The 15366-nt window shown below is 34.5% G+C and overlaps 1 protein-coding gene across 1 annotated transcript; it reads left to right on the top strand.

Annotated features, from left to right (window-relative positions):
- Positions 1–5500: 5500 nt before the first annotated feature.
- On the top strand, positions 5501–6971 carry LOC124837280 (small ribosomal subunit protein uS10y-like). Its single transcript, XM_047312604.2, has 3 exons — positions 5501–5689; positions 5769–5882; positions 6642–6971. Exons 1-3 carry the CDS (start codon positions 5581–5583, stop codon positions 6782–6784), a joined length of 366 nt encoding a protein of 121 aa, XP_047168560.1. The 5' UTR covers positions 5501–5580; the 3' UTR covers positions 6785–6971.
- The last annotated feature ends 8395 nt before the right edge of the window (positions 6972–15366 follow it).

Genomic DNA, 15366 nt, shown 5'->3' on the forward strand with positions numbered 1-15366 from the left:
CCTGACAAGGGCTAACCTTGCTCCTACGTATCTCCACTTTTGACGGAGAATCAAGGATCACGTAGTTCTGGGGAAAGACTGTGAAAGTGTTGATGTTTTTAGTTTTTGAAGATTTTATATTTTTTTGGCATTTTTTTGTAAAAAGGAAGGTAAAAAGGTTTTTAGCACAAGGACGATGTGTGTGATCACACATGCGCTTAACCTTGAAAACATATTTTTATAATTTTATTTAAGAAAGAAGAAAAGGTTTTTAGCACAAGGACGATGCGTGCGATCACACATGCGCTTAACCTTTAAAACATATTTTTATAATTTTATTTGAGAAAGAAGAAAATGTTTTTTAGCACAAGGACGATGCGTGCGATCACACATGCGCTTAACCTTTAAAACATATTTTTATAATTTTATTTGAGAAAGAAGAAAAGGTTTTTTAGCACAAGGACGATGCGTGCGATCACACATGTGCTTAAACCTTTAAAACATTTTGTTTTTTATAATTTTAAAATATTTATAATTTTAATATTATTTTTTTTTGTAATTTTTATGGAGAACGAAACAAACAAGTCTAATAGATATAAATAAAACAAAAGGGGTAGGGGCTATCATACAAAGGGGTTATATATAATAAAACCTAATAGTCAAACAAATAATAAAAGCATAAAAATAAAATACAAGCAAAACAAAAATAAAAGCATAAAAATAAAATAGAAGCCATCCCGATAAGAATAGAGGTGCAAAGATAAAAACTAGAGGTGCGTGCGGAGTAAAAATGGGGCTCCTTTAGTTCGGGCCAAAATCCTCTTTTCTAACTTTTGTATCTGTCAGGGGTGCAAGAACGAAAAAGGAGGTGCATCCTGAAATAGTGTGCTTAGGTCCAATTCCCTTTTTTTTATATTTTTGTTTGCAGAAATGGACGGGCTTAAGCCCAAATTGAACGGGGGTGTGAATGAAGTTGCAAGTGGTGTCTAAACCATTTTTCTTCCCGGCAACGGACTGGGCTTAAACCCAAGCAGAGAGGAGTGTGAAAAGGAAAGCAGGGGGTGCAAGGAAAAACATCTATTTTTTTTTTAGGGTTTGGCCCAATTGTTTTGTTCAGAAATCCTAGGGGTTTCAGCATTTCCCCTTTCACTCACAACACTCATACTCAGTTCTCAGACCCAAGATCCCTTTCCCCTCCCGGAGGTTCGCCGCCGCTCCTAGCCAGAACCGGCCTCCACGCCACCGCCTTCCACCTTGACGTCGGCGGCGACCCTAAATGCCACCGGAGCTATCGCCGGCCACGGCGCCACCGCCCTCTCTCTCTCTCGTCCTTTCTTCGCGAACGGCAACCCAAGGAGGGATTTGCCCTGCAGGCGTGCTGCCGTTTCCACCAAGCAAGCCGCCGCGAGTCGCGGCCCGAGACGTCGTAGGAACGGTCGCTCATCGACGGTTGTCGGCCATGGAATCGGGCTCCCCTTTCCTCCTCTCCTTCGTGAATCGCCTCTTGGGCGAGTTCGGCCACCGCGCCGGCCAGATCCATTCGCCACCGGTGCCTCCGCGGTTCGAACCTTCTTGCACCTGAATCGCTGCGATTCCCAGCCACCGTCACTGGCGTGTGACTCCTTTCTCTCCCTTTCTCCATTGTTGTCGTCGTTGCCAAAGAGGCTGGAGCCGCCGCCAGTGAGACCACCACCAGCGTGGTTCCACCGTTGAGTTATCAGAGAGGACAGTCACAAAGGCTTGCCGAGACAATGTTTGGGGGTTTGGAAATGAACTGAGGCATAGAGGTTTAAATTCATGGTTTGTTTTGGCTTGTGATTGCTGTAATCAAGGGGTGGTTGGGGTTAGATTGTTGTTCTAGCAGATGAATGGAATTAGGATGGCGTGATTCATGTTGACTGAATGGGATGGGTTTCAAGAGCAAAGAGACTGAGATCAGTGATGGCTGGGGAGGATGACAGTAGCAGGGAAGAAATACCGATTCACATATACAAGACCGATTCACATATACAAGACCAACTCGGACTAGCAAGCAGACACGAAAATGCTAACTCTTAAACTGAAACAGATATGGCTGGAGTAGTAAGACTTACCTCTATGGACTGATTTCGTACTTGTGTTATGGCTTGTAGTCGTCGGTCAATGCTCTTTACTTATCCTCCTTCCTGAATATGGCCTGTACTCTTTCTTTGTTGTAGGTGAAGTTAGCTGATGAATGATGAATGATGAATGATGAATGATGAATGATGAATGGTATTGGAGGTGAGGGGAGTCAAGAGTTTCTCGTTAGGTTGTGGTAACCAGAGTGGATTATGGTTGAAGGTGGAGGTGAGGAAGGGTCAAACGTTGTGTAGCCAGGCTCTCCCGATGGGATGGAAGAAGATCCAAACCGAATGGTCCTTTTCTTTTAAAATGATTCCTCCTTTTTCCTAAAAAACTTGGACAGATTCCGGGGAGCAAGAAGCCTCTGACTTCGGATTTCAACTTGTCTTTCCTCTTTTCTGGTTCCTTGCTGGTCAAAGCCATCCTTGTTTAGACGCGATTTCTCCTTTGATGTAATTTGGTCTGTAACCTTTTGGCTTGTACACTGTAAAAGCGGCTTGTACACTGTAAGCGTACTGTGCACGTTGTTACAGTACGTTAAGCATGCTGTGGTATGATGGAGAAAACTTAATTCGTGCTTGCATGGCCTAAAAATGGGGAGAAACACAACTCTTCTACTCCTAAAAGAGCTTAGTTGACCATTATATTTTTCTTTCTTTTCTTCTTTTTTTTTTAGATTTTTTGTTTGTTAACATTTAACTAAAAAACATATATACATATAAAATAAAACTTAAACAACAAAAAGAAACTAACATAAAAAAGAATAAAACGAAATAACTCTAAATAATAACATATAAAATAAAAATAAAATAAAATTAAATTAAATAAAATAAAATAAAACAAAATAAAATAAAATTAGAATTAAAATTAAATAGTATAAAATGAAACAAAATGATGAAAAGATATAAAATGAGATAAAATAAAACAAAGCAAAAAGTAAGAAACATATTATTTAGTCACCCGGACGAAATTGGGTGTTGACAACTAGTATGATAGAAATTGCTCTGATCAAAATTGAATATTTATCACATACTCTTATATAAATGATTAGATAAATGCTCTAATATACTAAATGTATAAAAGGCTAGATACACGACTAGCATGATAAAGTTGTTATAATCAATTTATCTCTTGTGCATATTTCGGGGTTTGCATAAGTATTTGTTAAACATAAAAGAGGAGGATATTGTTAAGACAAGATCATCTAAGAACCCCTTATTTTGAATTTTAACAAAGGTGTTTAACAAAATAGTGTTTATAAAAATGACCATATAGGATAATGTGTTAAACACTATCTATGTTTAAACAATATCCGAAACACAAAAACGATTTGGTAAACAGGCGAGCATAAACACTATAGTACATGGACTATGCTAAATGTCGTGATAAAACGTCTAACATTTTAAATTCAAATGTATGAATAGTACTTTTTTTCTGTTGTGATGTTTCTCTTTATTTGTGCAGATCATATAAGGACAAATGCTTTATTCAAAAGTTCTACACTAATTAAGAAGAATGTTAAGAGATACAAAGACATTCTAGGAAATGTTTCTTCAATGCCTTTCGTCTGTCCAATTTGTACAAGCAGCACAATTGTCTATGCAAAAGCAAAGTAGCATCTAACATTGTAAAAAAGGCTACAGTACCTACATCAAATTCAATGCTTCTATGTAACAAATCTTTCTTGAAAATGTCTATATAAAGAAGATTGCATGAAGAGAAGAACAATGTGAACTAACTGCATATATTATCATGTTGCCAAAATTATCTTACTTTTGCATCATCTAGATCTTTGAAAAAGAAAATTCTTTGTAACAATTTCTAGATATACTTTGTATTGTTCAATATCTTCTCTAAGAGAGATTCTATCTGTACTTATTTTTAAAAACACTTTGTTATTTTTGGATAATCAGAAATTATTTAAAACATTTGCTTATTTAACTCAGGGAGGGTTAAATGTTATAGTTAGTTAGACTATTTTATACCAAGAGTGGTTATACTCATTGTAAAACCAAGAGCGGTGAAACTCGTTGTATCTTTTTAAAGATAGTGAGACCCTTTAAGAGTATTTAAAGAAAATTGGGCATATCTCGGTTGAAGTGAACCAATATAAACACAAGTTTTCATTTGTGTTATCTTTTGTTATGTTTATAAATGCTTTCGAAAATCCTTAAGTGCATATCTCTTTGTATCTTAACAGTGTCACTTAATGCTCAATAGCCTTATAAATCATGACTTTGGATAATTTCCAGTGATCGAGATGAAGCTAAGGTTGTAAGCATAACGAAGAAAATAAAGTGTTCTTAAAGAAAAATAAGAGAAAAAGATAAAGGACAAATTGTATAATTAAGGTGATTCATTTAGTGATATGATTTGATTTGATGAACTTGTCTAATGGTTTCATACGGAGGAGGACGTATGTCTCTATTTTTTGTCCAACACATTAAAGAATCTATAAAGGTTGATATGTATTTTCTCTTAGACAAGGTTATTGATTAAAATTTTATTCTACAATAAATTTAAAAGAATTTTCTTACATGAAATAATGTTAAAGATAACTTTTGAAAATAACATTGAAAATAAACATAGAATTTCATGAGTCTAATAGGTCTTGAATTTTTGTACAAAATATACACAAAATCTGCACACATAAATCTACAAGAGCTAACTCTGCACACTTTTTCAAATTCAATAACTAAAGATGATTTATGTCCAACCACCAACAAGAAGCATGAACAAGATTGAATCATAACAACAATTGAAGTAGGATTGCCATTCAACCAACTTTAACAAACACTTATATATTTAAGAGGAGTAAAATGTGAAATACATTAATTGAAGTAAACTATTTTAAAAATGAATTGAACTTTAAAAGTGGTTTAAACAAATTAATTGGATTATATAATAATTTAAATAAGTTGTAATCAAATTAAAACTTCTCTGAATTATTTTTTAAAAGGTTTAAAATATTTTAATTATTTGAATCATTATTAAGGAACGTATTATTATTGTTGTAGAGCATATTTTATAAATTATTGACCATTCGATACTAGGGTGATTTTATTTATTCAATGAGTGAACAAAATTGAGTACTACTCCTTTTATTCTCTTTATCTCTAGGATTTTTAAAAGATATATTTTTTAATTTAATTATCATTTTAAATTTTAAAATATTATTAACTTATTATTTTATCATTTATATTTCCTTTATCTAATTTATAATATATTTACTGAGGCGTATGTAAAATAGAAATAGAAAATCTCACAAATATTTTTATTAAAATAAAAATATTATTTGTCTAAAATAAACTCAAAGAGTTTGTGGAAAGGAATAGTATGATTCGTAGGGACTAGTTTGCAAAAATTGCCGCAAGCTTTCACAGGGTTGGACTAATTTTTTGCCCTAAAAACCCTGTCTAGGTTTACAATTCCTTCGTCTCTCTCATTTTCACAGGCAGCGGCTACCTCTTCTTCCTTTCCTCTCCGTGGCTGTGAACAATGGCGTACGCGATGAAGCCCACCAAACCAGGCTTTGAGGAATCCCAGGAACAGATCCACAAGATAAGGATCACCCTTTCTTCCAAGCATGTCAAAAACCTCGAGAAGGGTATTTCTTCTTCTCCTTTTCACGCTCTATTCTTCCTATCATTGGCCTTATGCTTTAACTTGGTTTCACTGTTTTTTAGTTTGTGGGGACCTTGTTCGCGGTGCAAAGGACAAACGCCTCAGGGTCAAGGGACCTGTTAGGATGCCCACTAAGGTTCTTCACATAACTACCAGGAAATCTCCTTGTGGTGAAGGTATTTTCCCACTTTCCTCACTTGTTATAGCCCCTTTTAATGATTCAAGACTTGTCTCTTCTTTTTGGGTTTTGCTGTAATTTAGTTTGGAATGTCCAAAATGTGCTAGGTGGAAATTTGTGGAGATGGGTTTGAAGAAAAAAAGGAAGACAGTTATATCTTGTTTATAAACATGAATTAGGAGGGGGTGTTCATTGGCTTTGATTTTAAGAAAGAAGATGAAGTGGGATGTTAAAAAAAGCATTTTTTTTTTCAATTTTCATTCTGAGTAGTTGAATTGCAGGGAAACTTCGTCACTTTATATCTGTTTTTTCTTAATTCCTTTCAGTGAATGATAAGTGCCACTTAGTCAGAGAGATCTTCAGCAAATTGTGAATTTTATTCTACATGATATTAATTGACTGTCTTATTAATTGATTGTCTTATGCGTATGGCGTGCGAGATTGGCCCTTTTGTCATTCTTTTTCCTTCTGTTGATCTTATATGTGAATTGTGAGCATAATCATTCTTACTGCCTGAAACATAGATAGGTTCTATCTGGGTTGAAAGCTTGATAATTGTTGGCTTTGCTATCTTACACTGAATGCACGTATTCGTGGCTTTCATATGTTATGGAATGATAATATTGTGGAGTCACTCAACTTGCTGACTTCATTTTTGAAGTATTCTGTTCTGTGTTTACACTTTCTGAATGTCCTTTGTTGTATAAGGAATGATGCTATCAAGCCTTGTGTTTATAAAACTGCTTCTTGGTTTTAGGTACCAACACATGGGACAGATTTGAACTTCGTGTGCACAAGAGAGTCATTGACCTCTACAGTTCCCCAGATGTAGTTAAGCAAATTACCTCTATCACGATTGAACCTGGTGTGGAGGTTGAGGTGACCATTGCAGATGCTTGATCTTGATCCAAATTTTAACAGTTATGCTTCCTAGTTTTTTCTTCACCCTTTTTATATTTTGTAAGTTTTGATTGCTGGACTGAATTGATTTGTTTTCTCGAGTTTTACGGTTGCAGACAGTGATGAATACCTGAGAAATGTTATCTTTATACATTCTATAATTTTGCATATATTTATTTTGATAGCATCACAAATCTCAAGTTATTATATCTGGTTTGTCACTCTTCGGAGTAGAAACCAGACAAGATGCCAAAATGGTACATTACATCAAAGAACTGTTTGAATAGGATGAATTACACCTCCAAAGAGGACATTAGTGCATTGTTTGCTTTAGGCTAACATGGCTACTGACATGGATCTTTGAAGTAACTAATAGTTGTTTTTTACTAGAATTTCTTATATAAACGTGGATTCTTGATGAAGCAAATGTGCTCTGCAACCTTGAGGTTGAATCACGTTGAACTGTTTTTGTTTTATGGTTGGACAGTTTTATTTCAGAATAAATTTGACAATAATGTTTAGATTATAAAATTAATGTTTCGGTAGTGTTTTATTTTCTATAGTAGGAATCCACGTTTAAGACCTTGTAAGTTTTGGTAGATATAGTAGGAATGTTATTTTTTAATGAAAAGTAAGTCATCATTTTTGTTATTTAAGTTTAGAGAATATAAATATGAAAAACATTGAAGAGAACCTAATACATAAGTTGTGGATTGCTTATTCTTTCGGAAGACTAATTTAACTTGTATTCGTTAGAATAAAATAATTCCTTAGATAATAACCATTTTAGGGTGTTTTTTTCTTAAGATGCTGCATATTCTTAAGGTGTTCGTTTAATCATAATTCCTATTTATCATAGGTAAATTTGGACTAAATTTTAAGCTTTATATAGTTTGCATTTATTCGGGGAAAATATTGTGTTAAACTATTAAAAATGGGATATTAGTTGTATTTATCTGTTTCATTATTAAAAATGGGATATTAGTTGTATTAAACTAAAACGGTACAAATTGATTTTTATATAATTTTATTATTTTCTTTTTCATGTAAATATTAATTTTTCATCCACACACATACATAATATATATATATATATATATATATATATATATATATATATATATATATATATATTCTCATTTATCTTTATTGTAATAACATTCACATAAATAATAAAAGTTTAATTGTTTGGGTAGTTCTCGTTTTAAGGGCACTATTTGGTTTTCGTTTCTAAAAAAATGTCAATTTCGATTAAAATCGTGTTAATTGCATCAATCAAGTTCATTTTATTAATGTAGTGTGACAAAACAGAGTGCTGTTTTGGCAAAACACATTTGCAACATATAAAAATAAAGTAAATTAAAAGAAGGAAAAAGGGCAAAAGAATAACATCAAATTCAAATCATCATCTTTTTTTATCTCTACACACCTTCTTGCATCTATTCTTTCCATTTGCTTACACATTTTATCATTTCTTCGCGACATCTCATTCTCTCCACATTTTCTCTACAAAAGGGAAAATATATCTTAATAATAATAATAATAAGCAAATTCTACACTGAAATGCATTCCTATACACATGAATATCCAAATTTAACTTCAAATGGTAAAGTGAACAAGCATTAAGTTCAAATTTTTCAAGAATGTTTCTCATTGAAGATAATCAAAACCTCTTCTCATTGTGCCAATGTAAAATCAAATAACTACCTTACATCATGTGCATCAAGAAAAGGTTGAGGGGGTGTCAAAGTGGTCCAAGTTAAACCAAACCCCATTAATCTTCCTCCATGCAATTCAATACCTACTTCTCCAAAATTAGGTTAGGGTTTTCACCGTCTTCACCCAAGAAAAGGAAGGGAAAGAAGGAAGAAGAACACAAATATCACGGTATAAGAAAATGTATCTCAGATCGTCTTCTTCATCATCGCAGTATTAATCTTGGTGACTCAATTATCTGCGGTGTTCCATGGTAGCAAAAACAACATCATGAAGGTTCACCCTCTTCGGAAAAAATGCAACATTTCAATCCAGTTCGACGTAAACGGGGAACCCATGTCAGAGGTAGAGGCATTGTTGGGGATCACGAGAAATAGGCTTTGAAGACTCTCGTTTTGCTCCGACGCTAACGTTGTGGTGGAGGACGCCCTGACTCCTTCCAAAACCGATAATTTTTTTTCTAAACCCTAATCCCAAATTTTCACATTAGAAAGTCCTTATGGGTTACACGTTACAAATGTGTTTTGCCACATTACCATCACGACACAATTAACACTATTACTGAAAACTTAACTAAATAAACTTAATTGATACACATTAATGCGATTGTAAACGAAATTGACACTTTTTTTTAAAACGGAGATAAAATAAACACACAATTCTAAAAATGGAACCATCCGAACAATTAAATCAATAATAAAATACCAATCAACTGTCCTTCTATCCCGATCATTGTGTCTTTTGAGAAGAATAAATAAGAGAAAATACAATATAAAAATTAACATAAAGTAAATGTTGAAAAAATAAGAGTAATACCGACAATTAGCAATAAAGAGTATTTTCCAAGAGAAAATACAATATAAGAAATTGAAAGTGAAACAAATAGTTTAGTGAAATTGATTCAAACAAAATTTATGTTAACGGTGAGAGGAACTGAGAAAAACAGAGAAAAAGAAAAGAAAAAAGAAAAAAAAAGGACAAAAAAAATAGGCATACGTAATTTTAATCAAAAAAGTAGACTCATTCACTATTTTAGGTAATTTTTATTAATTAAATATTTATTAATCAGAGAGGTACCGCCTAAAAATCTTTTATTTTAAAATAGAGTAATTATATTTAGTTTTAGTTTTATTGAACATTTATAATATTTTGTTTATATTATACTAAATTTAAATAAAAATTATAAATAGTAGAAGTTAGTTTTACTAATTTACTGTGACGATGATTTTTTAACTTTATCCTTCCTTGCCCTAATTTATTGATACTACAATCATACCCTAAAATGTCTCTGTTAGGATCATTTTAAAATTCATATTATCCAACACTTATATTATAACATTTACATTTGTTCAATATAGTAAAAAACTATATATGGATTCATATCCTTCGTATTGAATATACAATAAAGCTCTTAACATGTGCTAAGTCCAAATCACAAATAAAAATTAATAATAAATTAACTAAAGATAAAAAATAAATATAAAATAAAGATAATATATTTAACACTTTCTCAAACTGGTGCATACAAATTGTATGTACAAAACTTATTACAAATATAATCAATTATTGGTCCCTATAAAGACTTAGTGAAAATATCTACTAATTGATTACTTGAATTGACGAACTAAGTCTTGATATCTTTAGATATAATCTTCTCTCGAATGAAATGACAGTCAATCTCAATGTGTTTGGAGACAGAATTAAAATTAATATGAAGAGGAGTCTGATTATACATATAAACGTCATTTGAGTGACATCTTCAAATTGTAAATCTCTAAGCAATGGCTTAAGCCAAACAAACTCACAAGTGACTGAGACCGTAACTCTATGTTATGCTTCTGCACTAAATATAAATGAAATTTTTCATCAAATAACAAGAAAAGTACATGTAGTGCTATTAAAAAAATATAAAATTATTACCTTAATAAAAATATTAAAAAATGAAAAGAACATTTTTAACTAAATAATTAAAAAAACTATTTTTATCACTATACATCTTCATTAACACTTATACTATCGTATGTTTTCGTGATAAATAATGATCATTATAGTTAAACAAAAACACAACACATAAAAAGGTAAAGGTTTAATGTTTCGGTAGGTCCCTATTTTCGTCTAGAATCTCAAATAGGTCCCCTTCTTTTTCGGCGTCTCAATTGGATCCTTATTTTTGTAAAATTGAATCAAATAGAGACTTGCCGTCAAATTGAAAAGACGCGGTTAAGGAGGGTGTTACGTGACATGCTGACAATATAGATGTGTAAGGGAAGTTGGCATGCAAATAAAATACTCTTCCTTTAATACACGGTAAACCCTACTACTTTATTAACAAATAAAGTTCCAAAACTTTAATTTTTCTTTCACATAATCATATGCAACTTCAACATATGATAGTATCTGTCGCAACCGGAATCGTGACGGGACGACGATCCAAAAAGAAACGAGTTTCGAAAAGAGATTTGGAGTCGCCACCATAGTTTATTATGGAAAACTACGGAAAAACCATAAAATGATAAAGCGTGGTCTACAAGAACCAGATTCTAGGTTCGGGAGTCGGTTACGTGTAGGGAAGGTATTAACACCCTACAACGCCTGCCTTAAGGCAGTACCTTTAACTAAATGCACGAATATGATGTGGTTTTCAAAATATTTAACTATCCCCTAAAATAAAATTATAAATAAACAAAATATATTTTTTAGTTTTTTGGGAAGTGAACCTGACAAGGGCTAACCTTGCTCCTACGTATCTCCACTTTTGATGGAGAATCAAGGATCACGTAGTTCTGGGTAGAAATTGTTGATGTTTTTAGTTTTTTTTTTGAAAATTTTATATTTTTTTGATATTTTCATGAAATAAACGGAAAAGGTATTTAGCACAAGGACGATGCGTGCGATCACACGTGTGCTGAACCTTTAAAATATTTTTTGCAATTTTATTTGAAAGAAGAAAAAGGTTTTAGCACAAGGACGACGCGAGCGGTCACACGTGTGCTTAACCTTTAAAACGTATTTTTTGGTAATTTTATAAGGAAGAAGAAAAGGTTTTTTTAGCACAAGGACGACGCGAGCGGTCACACGTGTGCTTAAACTTTAAAACGTATTTTTTGGTAATTTTATAAGGAAGAAGAAAAGGTTTTTTTAGCACAAGGACGACGCGAGCGGTCACACGTGTGCTTAAACCTTCAAACGTATTTTTTGTAATTTTTATAAGAAAGAAGAAAAGGTTTTAGCACAAGGACGACGCGAGCGGTCACACGTGTGCTTAAACCTTTAAACGTATTTTTTTATAATTTTTATAAGAAAGAAGAAAAGGTTTTTAGCACAAGGACGACGCGAGCGGTCACACGTATGCTTAAACCTTTAAACGTATTTTTTTATAATTTTTATAAGAAAGAAAAAAAGGTTTTTAGCACAAGGACGACGCGAGCGGTCACACGTGTGCTTAAACCTTTAAACGTGTTTTTTATCATTTCTTATAAAAAATTGCATTTAAAATGGAAACAAAATAGAAAGAAAAGAAAAGAAAATAAAAAAATAAAATAAACAAAAATAAACATAAAAATAAAAACGAAAATAAAAATAAATAAAAATAAAAATAAAAATAAAATAAAGAAAATAAAATAAAATAAAAGGATGAATAAATGAATAATGATAATAAAGTAGAAAGTAAAAGGATAAAATAAAATAAAATAAAAGTAAATAAAATAAAAGAGAAAAGGAGTGTGGAGGTGCTAAGTAAGAAACAGGGGTGCTTCAAAAAATCGAACTGGGCCAAAGCCCAGGCGGAGAGGAGTGCGAAAATAAGAGTAAGAGAGCGCAGGGGAGAAATCCATTTTTGTTATTTTTTTTTTAGGGACAGAATGGGCATGAGCCCAGACCAAGGGAATGGATAGAGGGTGTGCGGGTGAGAAATGGGGGGGTGCGCGAGGGAGAGAAATGTTTTTTTATTATATACATACGAATATTTTTAAGTGAAGGTTAGAAGGCCCAGGCCTTTTCGTCCCTCAGCTCAGTAAACCCTTAGGGGTTCTGCAATCCTTCACATTTACCATTTCATTCAAGTGAATCCCAGGTCTTCTTTCTCTCTGAACAAGAAAAACCCAAAAGAGTTTATTTCCACCGTTCAACGACCAGGTCTTCGTCTCTGCCCACACGGCCACCGCAAAGGGGGGACGGCCTCTACCGGTCGCCGCGCCGACGACGATGCTAGGCGCCACCAGGGTCGCCGCTGGCCACGGCCTCGGATCCGCTTTTTCCTTTCTTCTTGCGCGCGTGCAGCCGCTTCCGCCAAGCCGACCACCGCGAAGAGGCCCTCCGCCTAGTCCATGAAGTCGCCGGCGACCCTAAGCACCACCAGCCGCGGCGTCCAGTCTTCTCCCTTGCCTCCATTTCCGTGCGCTAGAGGAAGAACTCCTCGGGTCCGACACCGGCCTCCGCTTGGGTACGAGTTCTCTCCCTTCTCCGTCGAACATCCAGCACCGCAAATCACGACCAAGGTTGCCGCCAGTTGCCTAAGTCCGAGCACCGACTCTCAGGCCACGAGCAAAACCCTACCGTCGACGAAGCTATCCACCATTGTTCTCGCCGGATGTCACGCTTCTCCCTCTCTTTTCCATCTTTTTTATTTGCTAGTTGGTTTGGGATTTGGTTTATTTAATCTCTGTTTTCTTACTTGGATGTTTCTGTTTACTTGGTTTACTGCTTTGATGCTTTCTGGGTGTAAGTAAATGGATACGGGAAGTGTTTGTGTTGGGGAAAACACCTATATTCTACTGTTACTTATAACTGATGAAACTTATTGAAACTGGTGCAGTTTTGATTAACAGGTGAATTCACAAAAGAGGCAAATGACTATGTACCGATCAAACGTCCTTCATACATATCCAGACAACATCATTCATTCATACCCAACATCATTCATTCATATCTAGACAGAGGGCATGCATTCTTATAAGACAAGGCCAAGAGCTTAGACAGGGAAACTCACCTTCGCGGCTTTAAACGAAAATCGTCCTTTTGGTTCTAGCTCCCACTGCCCTCTTCGAGTGATCTTCCTTTACGGTCGTCTCACCCTCTTCCAAGCGTAAGAAGGTTGAAGGCAGAAAATCGGTTCGGATGACCGTGAGGTCTTCTCTTGACTACTCAGTAACGGTGATAGGCGATGAAGGTAAATATCTGATGTTGTCTCTAATGGTAAGGTCCCTCTCCAATTCGTGATCCCCTCCCGTCTCCAATGTGATTCCCCTTTTATGACCGTGATGAAAAACCTTTTCAAAAACCAACCCCGAACTCCTCTCTGTCCTGCATCTGCGAGCTCTGGAATATCTTCTGGCATGGGATTTTCCTTTTTTTTTCTTTATTTGATGTTCACTGTATCGGCTATCAGTTGGCAGAAGCTTGCTTTCAAAAAAAATCATTCTCTTTTATGTATACTTGCAGTCGTAAGTAGGGAATTATAGGAAGAAGAGTCTCTGCCTTTTGTTGCTGCCATTGTAAATGAACATTTCGAGCATTGCTTTTTGCCTGAACACTGCTTACTGCTGTTTTATGTTACAGGTTGACCTCGGGTTTTCTCTTTTCCTTTTCTTTTTTCCTTTTTTTTTTCGTTTTCTTACAAATAAAATGAAATAACTAATATATATATATATATATATATATATATATATATATATATACATGATAATAATAAAATAAATAAAGGTAAAAATAAAATATAAATTAAAAATAAAAATGTAAGAAAAACATAAAGTAAAATAACAAATAAATAAGAAGGTAAAAATAAAGTATATATTAAAAATGAAAAATGAAAGAAAATAACATAAAATAAAATAAACCTATTAGTCAATCCGGACGAAATTGGGTGTTGACAGCTGCCCCTCTTTACTTAGATATTACTGGATAATATGAAAATTTGATATTTTCATATTATTGAAGTAAAAGCTAAGTAAAGAAAGAAACACTAATTTCGTTCGGATTTCAAAATGAACATAAACAACCATATAGATGAGTGAATGAGGTGTAACAACCTCGTGGAGGGTGTAACAACCCTATGGATGAATGAATGAGGTGTAATAACCTCGTGGAGGGTGTAACAACCCTATGGATGAATGAATGAGGTGTAATAACCTCGTGTAGGGTGTAACAACCCTATGGATAACGAAATGAGGTGTAACAACCTTATGGATGAATGAATGAGGTGTAATAACCTCGTGGAGGGTGTAACAACCCTATGGATCAATGAATGAGGTGTAATAACCTCGTGGAGGGTGTAACAACCCTATGGATAATGAAATGAGGTGTAACAACCTCGTGGAGGGTGTAACAACCCTATGGATGAAGAATGAGGTGTAACAACCTCGTGGAGGGTGTAACAACCCTATGGATGAAGAATGAGGTGTAACAACCTCGTGGAGGGTGTGACAACCCTATGGATGAAACGAGTGAGGTGTAATAACCTCGTGGAGGGTGTAACAACCCTATGGATGAATGAATGAGGTGTAATAACCTCGTGTAGGGTGTAACAACCCTATGGATCAATGAATGAGGTGTAATAACCTCGTGGAGGGTGTAACAACCCTATGGATAATGAAATGAGGTGTAATAACCTCGTGGAGGGTGTAACAACCCTATGGATGATGAAATGAGAGTGATCATAGGTTCGACGATTGTCCTACAGAGGAGCGCCGTCGTAGAAGGAAAACCTGTATTCAAATTTTCGAAACATCGGTAGATACTGAGCCGATCATTGAAGAGACTTAGAAGCAAAGGTTGTGTTAAACTTTTCACTACTTCTCTTTCCCCTTAAGGATTTTTCAAACGTTTTTCCTTGCTTCTCATGAAATGTATGATGTAATGCCACGAGGGTG

Source organism: Vigna umbellata, chromosome 5 (genome assembly GCF_029865625.1).
Source record: "Vigna umbellata cultivar VRB3 chromosome 5, Vumbellata_1.0, whole genome shotgun sequence".
In the NCBI taxonomy this organism is placed as follows: domain Eukaryota; kingdom Viridiplantae; phylum Streptophyta; class Magnoliopsida; order Fabales; family Fabaceae; genus Vigna; species Vigna umbellata.